General features: G+C 40.5%; 3 protein-coding genes across 5 annotated transcripts in view; all 3 read left to right on the top strand.

Moving 5' to 3' along the window:
• The window catches only part of LOC146472187 (uncharacterized), a 155,072-nt gene that overhangs the window by 96,871 nt on the left and 32,995 nt on the right, over positions 1 to 25,206 (top strand). The gene's annotated exons all lie outside the window — the stretch shown is intronic.
• The window catches only part of LOC146472188 (uncharacterized), a 118,271-nt gene that overhangs the window by 60,070 nt on the left and 32,995 nt on the right, over positions 1 to 25,206 (top strand). The window lies entirely within an intron of this gene.
• Positions 5,344 to 25,206, top strand: part of LOC146472173 (uncharacterized) — a 241,432-nt gene continuing 221,569 nt past the window's right edge. For 2 of the 3 annotated variants that reach the window (XM_085119566.1, XM_085119565.1), the window contains exons 1-3: positions 8,863 to 8,913; positions 12,629 to 13,865; positions 14,308 to 14,394. In XM_085119566.1, the coding sequence (XP_084975692.1) occupies positions 8,893 to 8,913; positions 12,629 to 13,865; positions 14,308 to 14,394 (1,345 nt within the window). In that variant the 5' untranslated portion in view covers positions 8,863 to 8,892. Of the gene's footprint in view, positions 5,541 to 8,844; positions 8,914 to 12,628; positions 13,866 to 14,307; positions 14,395 to 16,372; positions 16,484 to 17,257; positions 20,954 to 25,206 lie in introns of those variants that run through there. The other variant, XM_085119568.1, reaches the window with a different exon arrangement.

The following is a 25,206-nucleotide window of genomic DNA, read 5'->3' as shown; positions in this document are numbered from 1 at the left end:
TTCCATTTAGCGGAACGTTCCGATTTGAAATTTGAAAAAAAAAATCAACTCAAATAAAAGGTGTTGCATAGAACAGCATTTTCAGTTTACTGCAATCGACTTAAAAACAAACCCATTCTAAGTAAACCGAAATAACACCAACATACCAACATACGTCAGAGAAACTGGATCCAAGTAGGATTGGGACGAATGGAACGGAACGTGAGAGTTACATCGAAAATTCTGAAATTTGACTGTTAAAATTGCTGTCCATTCGATTGCTCACATAGCCTCGTACGCAGACATTCTCTGGCTCGTCAATCCCTCCACGATTGTGTGACGTGACCAGCCAAAGAACGCCTGCGTAGGAAGCTATTCCTCAGACGAAGTTTCCGGATTTTTTTGGTTGAATGGAAAGTGGCCCTTGTCGTCTTTAGCTCTTGGCCCTCAGTGTTGGCCACTTTTATATTCTTGCAATTCAACATTTGCGCAAATTTTCGTTTTGTTTTAAAAAGGGAATTTAAAACTAGTATATACTGAAATACTCTTCCGAGATGAACACTTCTCGCTCTGTCAATGCAATCAATATGTTACTATACTTTTTTTGAGAAAAAAGATTTCGTTGTAGTCTTTAGTTACTGCATTACCCTTACACTCTTGGCGAATCTCAGAAGTGTCGTTGTTTAGTTGCCGTGAAGTACTCTAGTGGGATGGAAATGGAAACGCAAGTAGTGTAAATTAAGATGGTGTTTCATGGGGAATCAAATTTTTATTTGCATTTTCAGGCGCAATTTGCCTAAGAGTGAGGCATTTGTTAGCTTTTGTTCCTTGCCACAGACTGTATTTAGGTAAGCAAGTAGAATTCTTGTGGGTAACTGAGATAACAGTCCTTTCGGCTTAAAGCGACGTCAAAACATTGTGCGCCCTACAATGAGTCAACCTTTGATCCGTTTTGATTGTTTTAAAAGGAAGCCACGTTGGAGTCAGATGCTATGAGCATTAGTGTGACTATCAACCCTTTTCCGGGTAGATTTCTATTTTTAGAGCGTGTCTCAGGGACCTAACCTTTGGAACGCCCAAAGCCCAAATACCCAATCAAAGAAGAGCAATGACAATTAAATTTCCATACTTTATACCTTTTCGCGGAAAAGAAAGTTCTAAATATAAATCTACTCGGAAAAGGATTGACTCAAGGAAGTGATACAGATAGAGGCTTCTAGTCATGAGCTCCTATCCCAGAGTGCTATCATTTGATACTGATCAGCAAAAGGAAGGAGAGCTTTGGTCACGTGACTTGTGAGAACCAGATCTTGCTCTTGTACCCATACTCCAGTGGGACGCTTCCAAAAGTCACCATAACAAGGACCTTTGCCTGGTCATATTGCACTGGTCGTTACTATGGCGACATCCTGAGAGGGCCACAAATAATGCTTATTAACGTTCTTTGCAATTGTTGACTACGTGAAATCGCGGAAACGTGGTTATCCAAGAGTAGCGTTTTTCTATTTTTTATGCAAGTTTGCATAGATTTATATTTGTTGAGGTAATGTTATTGAAATGTTTTTGCTATTGAGGGCCAAAATGTTTTGAGTGTGGAAAAGTGGATCACCGTTTTCTCTCGCCACGAAAAGCACACAACATCAAATGTGGGTAAGAAGCCTAATTTGATTTTTGTAAAGAAATTTTAAACAAAGAGCACCAAAGGAGTGTACTGGTCATTTTTTTACCACAAGATTTCATCAACAGACAAAAAAAGTTGTGACCACCTTGCGTGACACAGCAAACAGTGCAAGCCGAAAGAGCAGCAGACTAGTTTTTGTATATAATTGATATCTTCTCACGATTTTATCCAGACTAAAAACAGGTCAGAACCTTGTACAGATTAATAAACAATGCTACAGGAAAGTATTGCTCAATAACATCAAATGTGGGTAAGAAGCCCAATTTGATTATTAATTTTGTAAAGAAATAAAAAACGAGCAGGATTTCTTGTAACATGACACGAAAGGATTTATTGACAGACTAAAAACTTTTCAGCGTAGCAATTAGTGCAGGTGGAAAGTTCTGCCATATAATGTTTGAATATAACTGATTTAACCTCACGATTTCATCCAGACTCAAACGATGCCGCCACCTTGTACAGCATAATAAACAGTACTACAGTGAAGAACAGCTCAGTAGCTTTCATTTGAATGCTGACGTCAAACCAACACGTTGGCACCAATGTACCAAACGAATAGGTAACGGGAAGGGGAGGGGAGGGGGTGTGGAGTACAGCTCGAAAGCTTTTGAACTTGAATGGTTATAGTTAAGGATTCGATCTACGGACTGAAAATTTGGAACCACAGTGACATGACATAAAGAGTGAAGGGGTTGATTAAATTCATTCACTTGAATTTAAGCTTGTTTTCAGTTTTTAGATGGTCTTAGCTATAACCTCCATGTAAGCAAAATCTATCTGCATACTCCTCAATTCATGTAACTTGTATTATGCCGTATCATATTCACCATTAGTAAATTTATGGTCTGGTAAGGCGTGGCGTTCTCCTGCGTCATTTGGAAGGAACATTTCTAAAAGAGATTTGTTGAGATTAGTTTTGCAGCATGGTACAAATATTTTTTGATTTATTCAAAACAATGTGTAAATATGTACTTTGTAAAGTTGGAAGAAATAAACTTTGCTGTTGAGCGAAAGTATTGAGTTTATTATCTTTACCATTTTGCGGAATGGGGTTTTATGAAGTGACGGTTTCATGAGATTTGGCAAAGGTGTCGCCTTTTGTTACTGCGCATGCGTTCTCTGCAACGAATGGTCCAAGAAACAAGGATTTGTTAAGGACGGTGCCTACTAACGCTGAGGTATTTTTGCGCGTGTTGAACTATCCGCGAAAAGAGATCTTAGCAAGTGACACAGTGTTACCGGAATCCAAAAAGAAAATTTGCGGTGGCCATGCGTTTTTCAGAAATTGGTTTCAATTTGAACAAAAATGCCGTACATTGTCTCTTATCCAGTCAGCAATATGCGATAGTTATTGCACCATGAGCTCATCGACTTGCTCCAATGTTTTCATCTTTCCTACTTTTGTCAGTGAAAAAGTGGACAAGGCATTTCTGAAGGGCTAAGTTTTCTAGGTTACCCCCCCCCCCCCCTCCTACCCACCTCTCCAGGAACTGTGAAGTATCTTTTTGCGACAAAGCTTGCCAAGTATTTATTGGGGGCTTAGTCTTATTTCTCGCCATGCGCGTGATATTGAAAAATTGGGCTGTGAAGATATTCAAGTAGTTTTACTAGTCAAATTTTAGCCGCCAATTTGCACAAATTTTTGGAGCGATCTGCACCATTTGCGACGTGTTACATGGTTGGTCGAGACGACACAAGAACGAACAACAGAATAATGCGCCCTAACTTAAAAAACACTGATGCTGAAAGATTTACGGGCCCAGTGATATAAGAGCTTTTAAAAGATGCAGGTCTACTGAAATTTCTTTGATTTGTAACCTATTACCCTGTGGCAGATAACGTAGATCAGTTTTCTCTTTAATACAAACGTAACTCACTCTCATCTTCTTCGCCCCTCAGTGAGGCGTAAATTCGTAATTATCCCCATAATCTGCTCTCTCTCTCCAAGGGATTTCCCTTTGTAGTCTCCGTGGGATTTCAAGCGATGTTTTGCTTTCTTCGCCCCCACGTTATGCACTTGTCATCGGTTTCGCTGAGGGGGTCCCCGGGCCATATGTGGGAGAATTGAAGACTTTGTCGGGACTTTGCAACAAATGCGAGCCATTGAGGAGGGGGAAATGTGGGGATTTATGACGACCTGACCTTAGGGCAGACCTTAGGGTGGAGACTTTCCATCATGAAAAGCGTGAGAAGATTGGAAACAGGTTGACTTTTCATCGATAGAAACAGTTTGGCGGAGAAAAAAAGAGGAGGTATGTGTTAAAATCCCTTGTCATTTTTGTGCATGAGATAGGCCATACAAGTTGGACGAATGATGTCCAGTTGCTGCCTTTTCATCTCTCCAATAACCTGTTTCGTTCATGGTGCTCACATTCCATGATTTGCTTTGGACCTCAGAAAACTCTCACTCACACTCCTAGCGTCCCTCAGAAGGCTTTTGCCAGAAGTAGTCATCCTGTCGGCTGGTTGGTTAGAGCTTCAACAAGGTCTGTGCTTGAAGCCCAATTGTAGCGGTTTCCGTAATGTTCTTCTATAGGGTGAAGTAGTTGATCCCATTCCCAACCCCAAACCTCAAGAGCCAGAGACTGTCTGTTGTCTGGTCTTTTCCCCAAAGCCTCGCTGTCCGTTCCTGTTGGACCTGCCAGGAGCTTGAGCCGCCGTCGGCATAGCTCTTAAGCCAGATCACAGCCCAGGTCAGGAGCCAATGACTGTCTGTGTCGTTTGTTTTGTATTAATTCCTCGAATGAAAAAATTTCCCGAATAAAGTTTATTTTTAGAACTACTTTTCACGCGAGAAGGTATGATGTATCACAATTTAACTAGCATTTCTTTTCTTTGATTGGATAATTGATCTGAGGGCAGTCCGATGGTCCTATGAGGATGTACTGTTCTAAAAATACATCTACTCGGAAAAGAGATTTCTCCAAGGCTAAGGCGCTGTTTACATGGAGGGAGGAGGATCCTAGCACAAGGAAGATCCTAGAAGGCGGATGAACTTTTCCATTGTTTCATGTGCAGAAATTTCGGTCGGAGTGTTTACCAAGTGGAGAAGGAAAAGAAGAAAAATTGTCGGCCCTTAGCAGCTGAACGCACGGCTGCAGCCATGCTTGTTCTTTTTTGTCCCTATTACTAGGATCTTTCAAGCGAATCTTGTTTACATGGTGCTGGGATCTTCCTATCTCTCAGCAAGCAAGATCCTATCGCTAGGGCCATTAGTACAACTTTTTGCATGTAAACTGAATACTGAGAAAACATATGGCGCTAGGTTGATCCGCCTTCTAGGATCTTCCTACTGGCGAGGATCTTCTTCCATGAAAATAGCCCCTTAGTATCCAGATCACAGGCTTCTGCCCAAGGAGAGAAAAAACAAATACAAAAGCAAACGACTCATAAACGGTAAAGAGTAGAGCCTTGATGAGACTGGAATTAAGACATCCAGGTTGGGTGTTCTTGATTTTATACTTGGGTTTTTCTCTTTCGATGCCCTCAAATATCTATTTCCTTGTCCTTAATCCTTGATTCCTTGTCCAGCGTAGAATCTTGTTCTTGTTCCTCCAGCTTCATATGACAAACCATGTGACACTATTTGACCAATGAAATAAGCCGTTTACCATATATGGGAGCAACGCGGAAGTCTTAGGGAGTAGCAGGACCAAATGCAGCCATAGAATACTACATCAGGGTGCAGTTTTATAAAATTGTTTTGTATCTTTTATCTTTGAATTTTCGCTGTTTCTTATCTGTTATCAATCGTGTAACCATGGGCTGACTTCATTGAGTCACAAGAGTCTCAATATGTAGGCTGCTGAGAAAAGCTTGATCGCTTTGGCGTTTTATACGTGCAACTCAATTTCCCTGCAGATTTTCGGCATGCCAGAAGGTAAGCTTGGGAGAAGTTTATGGGAACTCAACGTCGAGATAAAATAAGTTCAAGTTCTGTGTACCGCTGTCATACTTACCCTCTTCCACAAACAGCGAGCATAAATCTAGCAGAACGTACACACTTCTGTTCCGAAGCAACCGCACGTAAACTTTGTGAGACGGATCGCGTGACATGTACAATGTGCTTGTTAGAAGCTAATTTGATTTATTTGTGAACTCTCATAACTCTTGCTGGCTATCACTGTAGTTAATTTAGGATAGGACCGACGATCGAGAGTGAAAACAGCCGGTTGTTTTCTTTGGCCATCTTAAAGTTAAGCTTACATGTAGGTATCCATCGAAGAAAGTTTCCAAATTTATATGCTTCTGCGAATTTTACAGGAAAATGTCTGATTTATGTCATCATGTTAAGCTGACATTGTGATTTTACCCTATTTCTTTGTTTGTTTGTTTGTTGTTGTTGTCTAAATCTCTCAGGTCCCACGGCAAAATAATAAATTAATATAAAACAACTGTGAGATCAGTGGAGATTTCATATAACTAACCCCCAGTCCAGTCTAAAAAAACTTATTGTTTTAATAACTTACATAAACTTAGATGAACTTACTGTTTACAACTGGGCCCTTACTTGCAAATGAGATATTAAGTGAAAAGATAATTGTCCAGGAAAGATGAGTGATCATTGCAGACACTTTTGTCATGGTTTACGGTCAGTAAAACCTTTTTTCAGCACTCATTTGCCGTGTTGATATAATCGCCTACGATTTTTGTGAAGGTGTCCTAAGATTGTGAATTAGATGAACTTGATGGTCTGTCAGAAATTACAGGAATCCTTCAACACAGATACTGTTTTGAAGAGCATACTTCCAGTACGTTAATTCAGCTGCTAAAATTTTCCTAACCTACTGTACTTTATACAAAATCTTGGATTTACTGATTGTCCATAGTTGATTTTACAATTACTGCCCAAATCAATTGGCCTGTAGCTATTGTCTATAAGAGTACAGACAAAAAAAATGACGTCAGATGTAACGCGCACGCTTTCTCAAAATGTCCAAAACTTGGCAGTGAAACCACCCACTTGAGTTTTGAACATTTTTTGACGTCATTTTATGGTCTATAAGAGGACCATAGAAAACTGCCGTCGATATTGTTAAATATAGGTCATATTTGTAATGCATACATAAGAAATTGGAGTAATAAATTGGAGTTTTTATTCTTAAGACTGATGTCCCAATCCTTTAGGGTAAACCTTACTCAAGGTGAATTTTCACTGTCATGTAATTTTTCATGCTTTAATGGATCTGAATTTACATAAGAGGGTAATTAAGCTGTCCGTATGTTTTTTCTAGTTTGATTTATGCACATGAATTCACACCTGTAAATGTATGCAAAATTATGCGACAATGAAAACCCAGCTTCATGCATTATACGTAAAAGTTAGTGGGTAATTTCAGTGTTCTATCACTTATTGTTTTTTTAAGTGCCAGTGTCCTAGTGTTGCTTTACGTGGATTCAAGATGTCAGTGATGATATACTCTGCAGCAACTTTTGGTAAGTTTTTGTTGGTTCTTGAAATCAGTCGCACTGCACAGAAAACTACTGTTAACACCTCACATACAAGCCAATTCAGATAAGCCTTCCCCTCCCCCTCCACTTTTTAAACTAAACTTCCTGTTGCAATAGTGTCTTATACATGATGATGTCATTCTTGGTATTAATGCTGGTAATGTTGATATTGTCCATGATCAGTTCATGTTTCCTACTTACACTGCTCACAGTGGAAGGGAATCGCCAATGGTTGAACATCCCTACCTGAATTTTCTTTGCCCAACATGATGACATCCTTTGTTATGTGAAAAGTATGTGATGGAAAAATTGCCGGTGATTTTAAGCATGTAAAGAGTCACTTAACCTGTTATTCAAAGCTGGGCTCAGAGAAAAGATTTAGGTATTCAAAGAGAACTGAGAACCTCTTTGCCTTCCAAGCAGATTCAGCTATTTCCCTTGAGAAATTTAACTTTCTAATAAATTATAGTTTCATGCCATTTCTTCAAATTTCAGCTCTCGAAAATTTCAATTCAGATTCTTCAGCATCTTCACAAGTTTTTTTTGGTTGCATGCGCATCATGTTTGGAAGATTTCGAATTGCTTATTAATGCTTTTCTTGGATTGGTTTTTGTTTGGCTGGTGGCTTTCCTGCTGGTTTTTCTTTCAGAACAAAGCAATACTTTGTTGGTATAGACTCGCTTCATAGATTATAACAATTTGAACCTGAGCATTAAATGAAACAGGAAGCTTCAAAGTGATTGCCTCAAATCCTCAAATATTTGTTCACTGGTGTATTGAATCACCCATATTTACAAGTCCACTCTAACATGTAGCTAAACTATGGTCCATGTAATTCCCTTTTTTGAGAAGCTGTTTGCAATGCCACTCTAGTTGTCCCACCTGGTTTTAAAATTAATTTCCCAGTGACTATAAGCTCAGTATAAATACAAGTTATGGCTGCATTAAGTCTGCTCTTGCATATAAGGGATATGTAGTTTGCTTGTAAATCGATCATATTCCATACATTCTATGTAGGTCCTGCTATTCCAGTGGCCAGTTCTGTGCGTGTGCATGGGGAAAAATAAAACCTTGTGTCGAGAATGCTGTATTATTCTAGAAAAGTGACACAGGCATACTTGGAAAAAAGAAATGCGAGTGCTTCTATCAGGAGTCGAAACTAAGACCTTCCAATTAGTAGTTCGGATATGCTCTACCACTGAGCTACAGGAGACTCGTGGAATCTAATTAGGCCATTAAACTAGGTTCGTGGAAAAATATCTACATACTGCTAGGATTTGAATGTGAAGCGTGTGGTATATGAAAAAAATGTGATGGTATATTTCTTATTTATACTTGAATGAGAATGATTTATTATTCTAGAAAGTGACACAGGCATACTCGGAAAAAAAGAAATCTGAGTGCTCCAATGCTCCTATCTGAGTGCTCCTAGCGTGCTGGCTGGTATATTTGTCCCATGAACCTAGTTTAATAGCCTTAGCTCCCACAAGTCTCCAGTAGCTCAGTGGTAGAGCAGGTTCGACGCCTGATAGGAGCACTCAGATTTCATTCTCCAAGTATGGCTGTGTCACTTTATAATACATCATTCTTCTTTATTCACCAGGCTTGAAATATACCATCACATTTTCAAAACCTTGTGTTGTAGGATTTCTATTTGAAAACAATATTGCTCAAGCAAACGTGAAATCACACACAACCTCCCTACTGAAACAAGCTGTTATTTCTATTTACAGTTTTAATTTAGCATCAGAGTTGAAGATTGTTTCTGAAGGCTTCCTGTGATGTCCAGGCTGACAATTAAGGTAACTTTTGGTCTGCGGTAATTGAACTGATACAGATTATGCTCATCTTGAATGTTGTTACAGTCAAGACACCCTATGTGTGTGTGCGTTGTTTGTCTGGTATAGAAGAGCTAACCCCGGGACAGATGTCCATTCCTCCCCAGACTAAGCTATTACTTAATACCCTGTGAGGTTCAAGACCTCCCAAAACATACAATGTAGCTAACCCCAGTGCACCTATTCACTCTCCCAAAAGAAACCTATTGATACTCCTTAATGAAATGCCCAATACCCCAAACAAGAGCTACCTGTAAACCCAAGGCAGGTGTTTACCCTCCCCAAATGTATGAGATGCAAAAAGCCCAAACAATACCTCTCCCCAGGACAGGCGATCACCCTCCCCACCCTAAGTTAACCTTACTCCTATGCGGTGCCCAATCCCCCAAACAACAGCTCAGGGCAGGTGTTCACCCTCCCTAAACTAAACTACCCATACACCTAAGAGGTGTTCAATTCCCCAAACAATAGCTAACCCCAGGGTAGGAGATCACCCTCCCTGGACTAAGCTAACCTTAGTCCTATGAGGTGCCCAATCCCCCAACAATAGTTAACCCCAGGGTTGGTGTTCACCCTCCACAAACTAAGCTAACCTTACCCCTATGAGGTGCCCAATCCCCCAACAATAGTTAACCCCAGGGTTGGTGTTCACCCTCCACAAACTAAGCTAACCTTACCCCTATTAGGTGCCCAATCCCCCAACAATAGTTATCCCCAGGATTGGTGTCCACCCTCCACAAACTAAGCTAACCTTACCCCTATGAGGTGCCCAATCCCCAAAACAATAGCTAAACCCAGGGGAGGTGTTCACCCTCCTGAAACTAAGCTTACCTACCCCTATGAGGTGCCCAATTCCCCTAAAAATAGCTAACCACAAAATAGCTGTTCACCCTCTCCAGATTAAGTTACCCTTCCCTCTCTGAGGTATCCAATCCCCCAAACAATAGCTTACCCCAGGGCAGGTGTTCATCCTCCCCAAACTAAGCGGACCTTACCCCTATGAGCTGCCCAATCCCCTAAAGAATGGCTAACCCCAGGGTAGGTGTTCACCCTCCCCAAAGTAAGCAAACATTAATCCTTTGAGATACCCGATCCCCCAAACAATATCTAACCCCAGAACATGTTTTTGCTCTCCCCAGACTTAGTGTAGCTTACCCCTTTAAGGTGTCCAATCCCCCAAACAATAGCTAACCCCAGGGTAGGTGTTCACCCTCTGCAAACTAAGCTAGCCTTACCCCTAACAAGAGCTCACCCCAGGGCAGGTGTTCACTATCCCCAGACTAAGCTTATCTTTATCCTTTAAGGAGCCAAATCCCCCAAACAATAGCAAACCCCAGGGCAGGTGTTCACTCTCCCAAGATTAATCTAACCTTAATCCTTTGAGATGCGCAATCTCCCAAACAATAGCTAACCCCAAGGCAGGTTTTTACTCCCAGACTAGGCTTACCTTTAACCTTTGAGGAGGCAAATCCGCCAACTAATAGCTTACCCCAAGAAAGGTATTCACCCTCCCCAAACTATCAGGTGTCCAAGCCCCCAAACAATAGTTAACCCCAGGGTAGGTGTTCACCCTCCCCAGTCTAAGCTAACCTTACCCTATGAGGTGCCCAATCCCCCAACAATAGTTAACGCCAGGGTAGGTGTTCACCCTCCCCAGTCTAAGCTAACCTTAACCCTATGAGGTGCCCAATCCCCCAACAATAGTTAACCCCATGGTACGTGTTCACCCTCCACAAACTAAGCTACCCTTACCCCTATGAGGTGCCCAATCCCCAAAACAATAGTTAATCCCAGGGTAGGTGTTCACCCTCCCCAAACTAAGCTAACCTTACTTTTATGAGGTGCCCAATCCCCTAAGCAATAACTAACCCCAGGGTAGGTTTTCATCCTACTCGCATTAAGGTAACCTTACTCCTAGGAGGTTCACCATCCACCAAACAATAGCTAACCCCTGGGTAGGTGTTTACCCTCCCCAAACTAAGCTAACCTCACCCCTATGAGGTGCCCAATCCCCAAAACAATAGTTACCTCAGGGTAGGTGTTCACCCTCCCCAAACTAAGCTAACCTCACCCCTATGAGTTGTCCAATCCCCCAAAAAATAGTTAGCCCCAGGGTAGGTGTTTACCCTCCCCAAACTAAGCTAACCTCACCCCTATGAGGTGCCCAATCCCCAAAACAATAGTTACCTCAGGGTAGGTGTTCACCCTCCCCAAACTAAGCTAACCTCACCCCTATGAGTTGTCCAATCCCCCAAAAAATAGTTAGCCCCAGGGTAGGTGTTTACCCTCCCCAAACTAAGCTAACCTCACCCCTATGAGGTGCCCAATCCCCAAAACAATAGTTACCTCAGGGTAGGTGTTCACCCTCCCCAAACTAAGCTAACCTCACCCCTATGAGTTGTCCAATCCCCCAAAAAATAGTTAGCCCCAGGGTAGGTGTTTACCCTCCCCAAACTAAGCTAACCTCACCCCTATGAGGTGCCCAATCCCCAAAACAATAGTTACCCCAGGGTTGGTGTTCACCCTCCCCAAAGTAAGCTAACCTCACCCCTATGAGGTGTCCAATCCCCCAAACAATAGTTAACCCCAGGGTAGCTGTTCACCCTCCCCAAACTAGGCTAACCTCACCCCTATGAGGTGCCCAATCCCCCAAACAATAGTTACCCCAGGGTAGGTGTTCACCCTCCCCAGCCTAGGCTAACCTCACCATTATGAGGTGTCCAATCCCTCAAACAATAGCTAACCCCAGGGTAGGTGTTCACCTTCCCCAAGCTAAGCTAACCTCACCCCTACGAGGTGTCCAATCCTCCAAACAATAGTTAACCCCAGGGTAGGTGTTCACCCTCCCCAAACTAAGCCAACCTCACCCCTATGAGGTGCCCAATCCCCCAAACAATAGTTACCCCAGGGTAGGTGTTCACCCTCCCCAGCCTAAGCTAACCTCACCATTATGAGGTGTCCAATCCCTCAAACAATAGCTAACCCCAGGGTAGGTGTTCACCTTCCCCAAGCTAAGCTAACCTCACCCCTATGAGGTGTCCAATCCCCCAAACAATAGTTAACCCCAGGGTAGGTGTTCACCCTCCCCAAACTAAGCCAACCTCACCCCTATGAGGTGTCCAATCCCTCAAACCATAGCTTATCCCAGGGTAGGTGTTCACCTTCCCCAAGCTAAGCTACCCCTACCCCTATGAGGTGCCCAATCCCCCAAACAATAGTTAACCCCAGGGTAGGTGTTCACCCTCCCCAAACTAAGCTAACCTTACTCCTATGAGGTGCACAATCCCCCAATCAACAACTAGAACCCTAGGGCATGTGTTGACCCTCCCTAAACTAAGCTAACGTTACTCGTATGACTCCCCAATCTAAGCTAATCGTACCTTTTTTGGTTGCTGAATACCCCAATTAATAGCCTATCATTCCTTTTAAATATCTGTTTCCTTAAGGTAAAATAAGATATGATATTTGCCATTTCTTTTAAATAAGGTAACTCAACAATATGATGGGTTTTTTTTGGGGGGGGGGGGTGGGGGTTCTTAAATTCAATCCTCTCATTCTTCTAAAAGTAGCGACCTCAATAGATTTAACTCATTTTGAGCATTACATCTGATAACTGCCTGGCCTTACCAACTCAACACGTGATATTTCCGTCATTAAATCGATTACATATTTGTTTTAGGATTCCTCCTTGCCTAGCACGTCAGCCTCTACATCACAGGAATGCCTAGAAAGTAGGCCAAGCTTGGCTTCCAACAGGAAACTAAAAGTTACTCTTCTCAGTAGTGAATGGCGATCTACAAAAGGAGGCTTGTCAACCATTAATAGAGAACTTGCAATCCAGCTGGCAAAACACCACAATGTGGAAGTCAGTGTCTATCTCCCTCGCTGTAGTGAAGAGGACAAAAGGGGCGCTGCTAGTCACAATGTCAATCTTATTGAAGCAGAGGAGATGCCTGGTTATGATGATCCAATTGACTGGCTGGCGTCCATTCCAAAAGATCATGTCATGGACTGTGTGATAGGCCATGGAGTCCATCTTGGTCGTCAAGTGCCCCACATAAAACGTCTGCATGGTGATTGTAAATGGATTCAGGTTGTTCATACCGACCCTGAAGAACTTGGAATGTTTAAGAGCTATGCAGACCCCATTTCCAAAGGTGAGAAAAAGCACCAGGCAGAGATTAAACTCTGTGAATTAGCTGATCAAGTCGTAGCAGTTGGACCCAAGCTGGCTGAAGCTTTCTCCTGTTACCTCCGTTGCTGTGGAAAGGACCAAGATGTTCTCAATCTGACCCCAGGGGTCTTCTCTGAGTTTGCTGATGTGAATCAAGCCACTGAAGAAAGAAGAACATTTCGTGTTTTAATGTTTGGGCGTGGCGATAGCGAAGACTTTCACCTGAAGGGATATGACATTGCTGCCAGGGCAATTGCTGAGTTGAAGGACATGCCACATCCCTACAAACTTGTGTTTGTTGGTGCACCAAATGGAGAAGAAGAGAAAGTCAGAGAAATGTTACTCAAGGAAGGCATTGCTCCAACTCAACTAACTGTGCGTAGCTTTAAGGAAAGAGAGCAGCTAGCTCAACAGTTTTCCGAGGCAGATCTTGCTATTATGCCCTCAAGAACTGAAGGCTTTGGGCTGGCTGCTCTTGAAGCTTTATCTGCTGGTCTTCCTGTGCTTGTCAGTGGTAACTCGGGTCTTGGGGAAGCTTTAAAGAAAGTGTTGTATGGTTCTTACAGTGTCGTGAATTCAGAAGATCCTAAAGAGTGGGCCAAGGCAATCAGGGCTGTTTGTGAAAAAGACAGGGATGTACGGCTTGGAGAGACAAAAGATCTTTGTGGAAAATATGCACAGAAATACAGTTGGGAGGAACAGTGTGGAAGACTTGTAGAAAGGATGCTGAACATAACACAAAGTAAGTTTCTCCTTTTGAAAATATCCTTCATTGTGCTGGAACCATTACATAACTGTGATTAGTACATGGTGTTTAATATTTAATTGGATGTCCGCTGCTTTTTTTTTCTTTCTTTCTCAAAAGTATGTGGCCCAGTTCTGGAAGAAACCATCGTTTTCGTTAGCTGCTTCGTTTAGTAAGAAGTCTGTCATGTATCAGAAGATTTCTGGTTTCCAAGCAGCATAAGTAAGGATCACAACAGTAAAACGATGTACCTGTAAATTAATACCAGTTGTGTCAAACTTATGACAGGTAAAATAGATTCCATTGTTAGTGGATGTGTTGGTGTTTTTCCACTGAGTTAGTGGCACTGACAAGGTACTTTGGAGTTTGAGTGGTGCTGCTAGAAGGAGAAAAATAAAAATGGGTAAACCTGTGTTTCTATATATCGTTTTCCCCCCAGGGAGCTATGCCAGTGATGAGGATGGAGGGCACATGGTAATCATTGAGGCCAACAAGGACCCTTCACTTGTTATGGAGGTTCAACAAGGTATGATCGCATAATTATCTTGATAAATGTCTGCTAGGATGAACATGTGAACATGAATAAAGTCCTTCCTGATTTTACGACCTAAACTGGGCCCTCGCACCCTATTAATTTGAAAAGTAGAATTTTTGTTTAATGTGGACAGCGATCATAACATTATTGAACAGTTTGAGCAGTGCGCATTTTCTATTAAACTTGAAAAGGTAACTGAATATTCTATAGTGTAGATGTTATTAAACACTGTGTGTATGGAACACAGGATTACTGGAACAAAACTTTAAAGATCAGACAGCTTTGGCTTTGAGGGCTGTTTTTTTTTTCTGGATAATATAGCAGATTGAGAAATAATTTTATAGAGGAAGGTGAGCATTTTTTATTTATTTTTATTTATTATTTATTTTTCATTTTTTATTTTGTTGAGGTAGGAGACTTGGGAATGAAACTTTTTGCCCGGTGGGTATGTTCAACAAGAAAACTTCCGTAGTAAAATGTCTGAAATGTTGCGAGATTGAAATGAGATTTTTACCGAAATGAAATAGCCCAATTTGTTGTCTTCTCATTAGGCCATAGTTTATGGTTACATTGTGCTGTTTTTCACTTCCTTGTATGGTGCAATAATTTGAAAGTTGTAATCGAGGAGGGGTTTATAGGAACATTTTTAGTAGTGTGTAAAATGTCCTGCTTGACGCTTGGGTTCAGCCTTTTCGTTTATGCGATTGGTAATGTCAGATGCTTTGGATCGTGTTAATTCTTGAAATAATGTGTGACGAATTTGTGCTAGTATCCATGAGTAGATTGATCGTGAAGAAGACTAGCAATATTAGTCGCCATGATAATCAATCAATCAGTCAATAAATCAAACAGTGCTTTGGCACTTAACTTTGGTCACAGTAGATTTTTATACTGAGAAGGTTGGAAATTTTTTTTGTAGATTCTTCACGAAGTTCTTTTGTCTCGTCCTTTAACTTCTTACTGACAAGATAATAATATTAGTCGCTGTGAGAGTCAATAAATCAATCAATCAATCAATCAATCAATCAATCGATCAATCAATCAATTCGTTAATCAAACAGTGCTTTGGCAATTATCTTTGGTCACAGTAAAGTGTCGGATCTTTATACTGAGAAAGCTGGAAATTTTTTTGTAGATTCTTCACATAGTTCTTTTGTCTCTTTCTTTAACTTCTTATTTTGTGGCGCATTTTCCCTCTTGGGGTTAGGTCACATGCGCCATGTTTTGATACGCTTTGCGTATTTCGAGATTGTCGGAGAATTTTTTGGCGTTTTAATTAATGGAACAAGCAGAACTGTAGTAAGGATGACACATTTTTAGAGGGAGTGGAGTGTATAAAGCTTAATAATAAGAATCGAATATTTATACAGGATAACCCTTCAATATAGAATACTGTTATCAACAGGGTCCTGTTGACTACAAATTAAAAACTTACAAATAAGAATAGCTAAAAGATGTTAAAACAAAACATGCACTAATTTAGAACTACAGTGAAAATTAACAGTTAAAAATCGTCCAAGGCTTTCCTGAATAAAAATCTAGAATTAATGTTTCTCAAACTTAAAGGCAAAGAATTAAATATCGAGGCACCTAAAAATAAAAACTACGGCGCGCAAAGTCCAGCTTGACCTTGGGCAGTTTTGCTGCTTTCCCATTGTTTCCAAATTATTATAATTGTTGTAGAGTTATTATTGTTCTTATTGTTGTAGTAATCTCTGAATAGTAAGCCTGTACCTGCCCTAGAACTCTATTTTCCCTGGACCCTGGTAACCTGCAGCTGCATTGTTCTTAGGGCTAGGAGCATTGTTCTGCTGTTCGTCCCTTCGAGACCAGTAATGCGAGACACTGCAAACAGTGCAGGTTGTCCTGCATGGTCACCCCCAGTTTTCGTTTTGTATTCAAATAGCCCTAAAGTCTTAATGTCTTTTGGTAGGGGTGAGAGAAATCAATACATTTTTTTTTCATCCAGGTTCATTTGAAAAGCAAGATACAGCAAAGGGGAAAAGACCATTATCTCCAAGCACAAGATGCACTTCAGCTCCAAAGCAGCGTAAACTGTCAACTAGTAAAGGTCTTACAGGTAATTTCTTCGTGCATTTAATTTCTTAAGGCAAGTTGCGGCTCCGTCGGCCTGTTGACCTGAGCAACAACGTGTATTTCAGTTCAGTCATTCAGTTCATGTCATTTGCTATAATCGTAGTTTGTACATTTCTTTAATTTTACAATCCGGAGATTGCCATCTTGGTGATTAGTTTCAAGAGTCCTTGTTTAACTGTGCTGAATGTAGCTATTTTTTCTGTCAAAACTACTACTTTCAAAATATTGCTTTGTTATTTTTGACAAGATGTAAATAAAAATAAATAAATAATAAATAAATAAATAAATAAATAAATAAATAAATAAATGAATAAATAAATAAATCACTTTATTTAAGTGTCAATGTATTTAGCGCCAAGCACTAATTGGGGACACTCCAGTAAGGTAGAAAAACGTAAGTTAACATGATAACCACCCCTAAACTTTGCTTTCATCTTGAAATCCTGGTACTGCATTGCACAAGAATCGACATAATTCAATAAATCAAGTTTGCTCTTTGCTTTCTCTATGCCATTCATTGTCGACCAAATTACTTGTGTTGGGGGCGGGGGGGGGGGGGGGTGCGGTGTTGGTTGGTTGATAGGCTACGGGAGTGTGTAAAATCTCTGATTTCAGGTTTTTGGATAATTTTCATATCTCCTCAGCAAAAATCCCCTTACAAGCTCCCATGACCCTAAAATCAGCTCAACGAGATGTTAACTGCCAGCTATCAAGACGCTGTTATTGCCAGTGATTTTTTATTTTTATTTTTTCCCAGCAGCTAGCAACAACTCGGCTGTAACGAAGTTGCTCAGAGCAGAGTACAATAGACGGGCTCAGCTGAGGCCGCTTCTTTGGGACAACACCATTCAGCTACCTCTTGAAAACGTCTACACAAGATTGAAAATTGTTTCAAGGCCAAAAGCAGGCATTCAGGCGGAAGGTGGTGAGGTGAACATGTATGACATCTTTGATGCTCCTACAAAAGGTGAGGATGTCATGACGCTTGTTGAGGGAAGCCCCGGAATTGGCAAAACAACTTTTTGTCTCAAGCTTGCTTACGATTGGGCGAATCGAAACACCGACACAGCGTTTACCTTTCCCAATTTTGAATTTGTGCTGTTGTTAAAATGCCGAGACATCGATGGGGATATAATGGAAGCCATCATCGAACAACTTCTGCCAAAGGATATTGAAAAAAATACGAGAGAAAAGCTGCTGGATTTCCTGAAGGACATTCATAATCAGGAGAGAATTTTAATTATTTTGGACGGTCTGGACGAGCTTCCCGAAAAATCAAAGCATGATGTGGGTGAACTTCTTCACAGAAGAATTCTGCCATTTTGCTATGTCCTGGCCACATCACGGCAAGAGAGAGGAATTGATGCAAGGAAGAAGTTTGTTTTTGACATTCTTTTACAGATCGAAGGATTCACTGAAAGCGATGCTTTCGAGTATATCAGGAAGCATTTTAAGAATGTTGGTCCAGAGCATTCATTGAAGGGTGAAAGGCTCATTGAAGAAATCAAAGAGAACACATTATTACATGCCCTTCGAAACAATCCTCTAAATCTACTTCTCCTGTGCGTTATTTATCAAGATTATGAAGGAAAATTGCCGTCTTCCCGTACTGAGCTTTACCAAATCATTGTCCGTTGTCTTTTGAGAAGATATTGTGCAAAACATAATCTTAAGCTCTGTGAAGATGACAGAGATTTAGACAAGCAATTTGAAAAGGAGCTCCTTGCACTTGGAAAGCTAGCTTGGAAATGCCTCCTGAACGATCGCCATAGTTTTCGTGAAGACGAATTGAAAGAATTGGAAAGGAGAAATGACAAATTGGTAGCTCGTGGACTAGGCCTTCTTTACAAGGAAGAAAGTCTGAAGAAGTTAAATCCACAACATGAATACTACTTTCTTCACAAAACGTTCCAAGAGCACCTGGCTGCATTATATCTTGCGCACAAGTTACGAAGAAATAAGTTTAATGTATTTGAGCATTTAGACTTTAATTCTTTGGTAGAAAAATATCCACAGGTGTTTCTTTTTGTAGCTGGGATGCTAGGTGAGAAAGCAAATGTCCTGTTTAGTCAGATTGGTAAAAAGCTGCGTAGCTCGGGTGACTGGGACTGGCATGGATGCAGTATGGCGGCAGCAAATTACTTCGTTGAAAGCTTCAGTGAAAGTGGAAGTGCTGAACAAATTGCAGGTGCTCTTTTTTCCTTTATACCTTTTCCGTTGGACACACATGTTAAGCTTGCTGTCATTGGTGCCGGACTTACGACTGGCCATGCCGTTGCCCATGTGTTAGGGGCCTGTAAAAAGTTTTCAAATATACAGAAGCCTGTCACACTTGACTTGTCTGATTGTTATACCTGTGAACTGTTTCCGGAAGTTTATGTTGTCAACGTTGGAGATGTTCTAGAATCTTGCTCACAGCTAAGGACGCTGAACATTTCTGTAATTGAACTTACAAAAGATAAAGCAGATGTTCTGTTTGAAAGGTTGTCAGCAAGTAATTGTTTATCGGCATTGAGTCTTGCTGTGCAGCAGAGTATCTCTTGTGATGTAGCTGTCATCATTGGTAAAGGTTTGGCTGCCATCAAGAGCTTAACAAAAGTTACGTTCACATTGTCAGGAGAATGGCGTGACGCTTGGGCTGCAGCTCTTGAGAAAGGATTATCTGCCGATACGCCACTGAAATCTGTTGTTCTCAGGGTTCATGGCTTAATGAGTAAGGCTGCTATTCAAGCTTTAGAAAAGCTTTTATCACACAAATCTCTGGCCTCTCTGTCCCTCACCATTTGTGGAGATATGCAAGATTTATTAGCTGCTGCTCTTAGCAGAGGACTCAAAGGACAAACCGTTTTGAAGTCTCTTGATTTATGTGTTGAAGGACGACTGAGTTTCCATGGTGCTTATTTAATAGAGAGAGGTCTGATGGAAAATTGTTCCCTGAGTGATTTAAGAGTAGTTGTTTTCGGAAAGCTCCCTGACAACTGGCAGGCTATAGTGGAAAATCTACAGACAGCTAAGAAGTTCCAAGGTTCTTTTGCTTTTCATCCAGAAATTATCTGTCAAGTGACGGCTAATCAGGTGGCTCATTTTCTTCCAGTTGTGGTGGACAAAGGGTTACTTCCAGAACATCACCTTACAGTCAACTTTTGGGGTGGGTTGAGCTGTGAAGGCGCAGAAGCTCTATGTGAAACCTTGATGGGTGCCCCACTGTCTCGCCTGACTTTGAATGTCCGTGGAAAATTAACCGATGGTATTGCTAGTTGCACGGCAAGATGTGTCAATCTAAACAAAACATTGTCCTGTGTAAGTGTCAACATTTGGGGAAGCTTGGCTGAAGAGGAAAGGAATCTCTTTCAAGGAATTTTAGACAAGAACCCAGCTGTTACACTTAACGTACACGACGTGCGTTTACGTCCAGGTGAATCAAGTGATGATCCTGATGTCTATGTTGATGATCCTACATCACTGGCAACGCTCATTACTCAACTGAGAAATACCAGAGAGGAAAAGCTCAGTGTTGGAATGTTCTTCTCCAAGCATATGGTTGAACGCTCGCATTTACCTCTTGCTACACGTATGATGGAAAACACAGCATTAAATGAACTTACTCTGACAATAGATGGATTCTCCTTCTTTTGTAGGGCAGTCGATCTGGTTTCCCTTTTGGAGGAAAACACATTGAATGCAGTCACTCTGAAAATTAACGACTACATTAATTTTGGTGAATCCTTAGTGTACAACGTTGTTGAGGGTTTGTGCAAAAACAGATCATTGAAGGCACTAACTGTGATCATTAACAAGTACAGCAAGCGCCAAGATCTCATTGAATTCGAACATTTCATTCTGGCAAGGGATTTGTTTAACACTTCATTGAATGCATTCACTCTTACGGTTAACAACTACGGCACCCTCCTCAGTGGTAGGATGCTGGCATTTTTCTTTTCGGCCCCATTAAGTACACTCACTCTGACAATAAGCAACTACAGTGACATAAGTGATGGCTGGGAACGTGGTTTGGGTAATGTTTTGGCAGCGAACAAGTCTTTATCTACACTCAATCTAACATTAAACATCTACGGTGAAGGAAATGATGACTTTTTACCCAAATTTTGGGACATTTTAATGAGATGCGAGTCGTTAACCACACTGAGATTACGATTGAATGACCAACGTGTAACCCAAGGCAGCCGTGGATACGACTTAAGTAAACTTGTGGTAAAATCCAAATCACTTTCCTTAATTGATCTAACTGTCAGCTTTTATGGAGTACAAGACAGTTCGTCAGCTAAAAATTGAGTTGTGGAAGGCAGTATTACTTCTGAAAATGTGCCTGTGCACTCCAACTGTGGTTAGTGGTGCTAAACGTTGGTGGCCATTCCAGCAACCCATTTGCTGAAACAAGACTGTGGGCCTGTCTGCACATGGGTACGACGAAAGTAGTGATGTCAATGCAAATGTAAGCAAAAGAATCTTGAAGCATGTCGTAACAAAAAGCAGGCAATTGCCTGCGTGCAGACATCTCATTTTCTTTTGCTTTACGCAGAAAAGCAAAGGAAATATTAACTGGAGAAGTTTGCACGCAGGCTAGCAGGGATTTCAGTAGTAATGAAGGTGAAATCATGCATTTTATTGCCGTAAGACTAGACAGGAATTTCAAGACAATAGAAAACATCAGAAATGCAGTCAGCTTCCCGGCTTTCTACTTACTTTTCGTGTTCTCAAATAACCGTTGTGCTGTGTGTAACACGGCAGCAGAGGAAAGAACACAGTAAAATGCCCCTGTGTGACCAGATTGACAGCTATAAATTATTTTTGCATTTCACGTAATCTTCTGTTTAAGTCGTTTACCTCTTTTTTGTTTATGACACAAACACATCGAGAGGAAAGTAATTTAAACCAGAGGAATTGGCTGTCACACAAAGAAATTGTGCCGTCCTCATTTCTCAGTCTGCTGCCCTGTTACGTAAACTCGGCATTACAATGTATGATTTTATCTGCTTTATATACTCTGTTAGAAGTCACGCCCTAAAAGCAACAACTGAATTAATTTTCGTCTTGTTTGGAAAAAGGGAGAATTCCACTAACTAATAACTTGTAAAAACTAGAATCTATGCGGTTTTCAGCTTTGTTACTGTGACTCGTATGTCGTTTAAGTTGATTGAAAGAATTGACTTCTCAGAAAGCAGATTTCTCTTCTGTGACATTTTAAGTGTTGTTGTACACTTTCATGCTCGCCCATTCGGAGGGTCAGTCCACAGTACCCTCACACTTTTGCTTGATTCCAAATGTGTGCTTGGCTTATTGTCAGAAAGTACACCAATTAGTCTGAAGTGAGGGCTTGATACAATTAGCAACACGTTTTGCAAATTAAGGGAGTCAATCAAGTTTTCTCTCTTATTTTTAGTCCTATTTAACTTCTTTTTGAGTCATATTTAACTCAGTTGTTTTACCATAAATATTCAACAGTTTATCAGGGAATTTTTGCTTCATGTGTTCCTCTATTAGAAAAGAAAGGAACAAGGACAAAGTAGGCCTTTCTACTGAAATTCTGTGAAAGAAAAAAGCTTAGAAGTATCTCAGGTTATCGCATGTACACACTTAAATACGTGAAATGTTGATCGGTTTTGGTGGCTTCAAATGGACGCCATGTTGGTGTCAGATAAGATGTTAATTTGTCTGCAATTTTTTTTCTTTCTCTGCAGCACGTGTCACTGCATGGACAACAGGACTCCCAAGCTCACGAAAAGAGAAAACGAGATCAGCGTGACTCTTGTTACTTTTACCTGGAATCAAAGATTCTGTGAACAGGGACCTTTAGTTCTTAGAATATCATTTTACACTGATCAGTCAAAGGAAGAAGCGATAGTAAAAGGAACGTGAGTGCTTAGCAATGGAAAAGGCAAACACGTCCTTAATCCTTTAACCCCTAATATCAAAGAACAAATTCTCCTTCCTTATCCCCATACTTTTCTGGGGAGAAGTTTTTGAAATATCAAGAAAATTCACCTTGAGTGATCATATCCTTAATTCCTATGACTTCAGGGGTTGAATAAGCATTGATGTTACAAAGAAAAATTTGATGCTGATCACTGCTAGGGCTTAAGGACAGTGCCTAATTATACCGAGGTATTTTTGTGCAGTTTATGACTATGTAGGAAAAGCAGATCTTAGCAAGGACTATTGGAATCCAAAGAGAAAATTGGGCGTAACCATGCAATTTTTAGAGATAATTAAGCAACAATAATTCTCAAAGAGTGCTAAAATACAAAGCAATGTATGGCATTTTTTCCCAAATTGAAGCTTAATTATCTCTGAAAAATGCGTTGTTACCCCTTATTTTCTTTTCGTATCCCAATGACCCTTGCCATGATCTGCTTTTCCCACATACTGTAGTTATAAATCGTGCAAAAATATCTCTGTTTTAGCAGGCACCGCCGTTAGAAACCCGACTTTCTCGGGCAATCATGAGATGCGCAGAACGGATGCACAGTAGCAAAAGGGGGAGTAGGCACAGGCCTTAATCTTATAACTTCTCCCCAGTACTTTTATAAGAAAAGCACAGGGAGAAGATAGGAGAATTTGTTCATTGATATTAGGGGTTAAAGGGTTAACCTTATACCTATACTCTAGGGGAAGGCCCCTGATGTCACCATAGCAACGACCATTGCCTTGTCATATTGTACCAGCATAGGCGGACCACCCTCTGTTTGTGTGGTGTAATGACTGTTTGTAATTTGAGACTTCATATTCTCGCGACACAATCGGTTGAAAGTTTTACCGAATAGCGATATTTAAAGTCGCCTTTTTACCTTTATGTTGAAATAAAGTTTGAAGGAAATGTTGATTGAGTCACGCGTGGTGTTTTTTTGCCATTCCGAGCCGTAGAAACCCTTTTTTGGCGCGTTTACTGGCCGGCAACACTGTAAAACAGTAAACGCGCCAAAAAAGGGTTTCTACGGCTCGGAATGGCAAAAAAACACCACGCGTGACTCAATCAACATTTCCTTCAAACTTTATTTCAACATAAAGGTAAAAAGGCGACTTTAAATATCGCTACTCAGTAAAAATTTCAACCGATTGTGTCGCGAGAATATAGTCTCAAATTGCAAACAGTCATTACACCACACAAACAGAGGGTGGTTCGCTTGTGGTACCAGTTGTTGCTATGGCGATATCTTTAGAGGGTCAATAATACTGATCAACTGTTCTTGGTTAATTGTTGACAATGTGAAATCACTGAAACATGGTAATACAAGATTAGCCTTTTTCGCTTTTTATTTTGTGTAAAAGTTTCCATAGATTTGTAATTGTTTAGGTAATGTTGTTTTAATCTTTCTACCATTAAGAACCAAGAAGTTTTGAGTGTAGCAACGTGGATTATCGTTTTTTCTCACCACAAAAAGCACACAACATCAAATGTGGGTAAGAAGCCCAATTTGATTTTTGTAAAGAAATTTTGAAGAAACAGTATCAGTGGGAAGTACTGGTCATTTTTTGAAAGGTAACTACAAGATTCCCTCAACAGACCAAAAAATAACTTTTGACCACCTTGTGTGACCCAGCCAACGATGTAAGCGGAAAGTGCAGGAAACTAGTTTTTGTATATAATTGATATCTTCTTACTGTTTCATCCAGTGACTAAAGATGTCACCAACTTGTACAGCGTAACAAACAGAAAGTAAAGTACTGCTCAATAACATCAAATGTGGGTAAGAAGCCCAATTTGATTGCTAATTCTGTAAAGAAATAAAAAACAAACAGCATCAAAGGAAAGTACTGGACAATATTCGTAGGTCGACACTTGAGGTCAAAAATCAATCTGCTCGCAAAGCACTGTATACAGCCTTAGTGATGAGCAACCTCTCGTACAGTTCACAAGTATGGGCCCCGCAGTCAGTCAAACTGATCGAAATTATCGAGAGAATACAACGACGTGCAACTAAATATATACTCTCACTACCCTACAGGACTGGTATCTCGTATAAAAACAGACTAACACTCACAGGCCTTATCCCTCTGTGCTATTGGCATGAATACTTGGATCTAGTCTACACTTATAAATCTATTGTTAATAGTTCTGACACCAATTTTAAGATATTTCAACCTATTAGAGTTACCAGGCGTTCTGCTCCAACTAAGAGTATATTACTAGATATACCTAAAGCTAAGACTGTCACGTTCCAGAACAGTTTTTACTCAAGAGCCTCAAGAGCATTTAACACACTTCCAGACTTCTTGAGGGACAATACAAAATCTATAGATGTATTTAAAACTAATTTGAGGGCATACTACCTAGATTTGACTTTAAATGTGTACGATCCCGCAGTACCTCAAACGTTCAAAAGTGTCTGCATAAAATGTCATCAAAGCAGATCGTTACCTGTATTATTAGTTAAAATGTGTTGTTAATTATTTGTCAATACTTAATTATTATGATGTGATTTTATTTATACAAGGGGTCTCGTTATTGGAACATATCGTTCTGTGAGTTCTCTCCTGTCAGAGGTTTTTCATTTTGTTTTTTTTCTCCTCTGGCGAAGTTTATAAATAAAAATAAAAAAATAAATAAATATCATCAAATGTGGGTAAGAAGCCCAATTTTATTGTTAATTTTGTAAAGAAATAAAAAACAAACAGCATTTCTTTTAACGTGGCACGAAAGGACTTCATCGAAAGACTAAAACGTTTTCGGTATAGCAATCAGATGGA

This window comes from Pavona decussata, unplaced genomic scaffold (genome assembly GCF_977016875.1).
Source record: "Pavona decussata unplaced genomic scaffold, jaPavDecu1.1 SCAFFOLD_100, whole genome shotgun sequence".
NCBI classification, from domain to species: Eukaryota; Metazoa; Cnidaria; class Anthozoa; order Scleractinia; family Agariciidae; genus Pavona; species Pavona decussata.
This window is presented reverse-complemented; position numbering and strand designations above follow the sequence as displayed.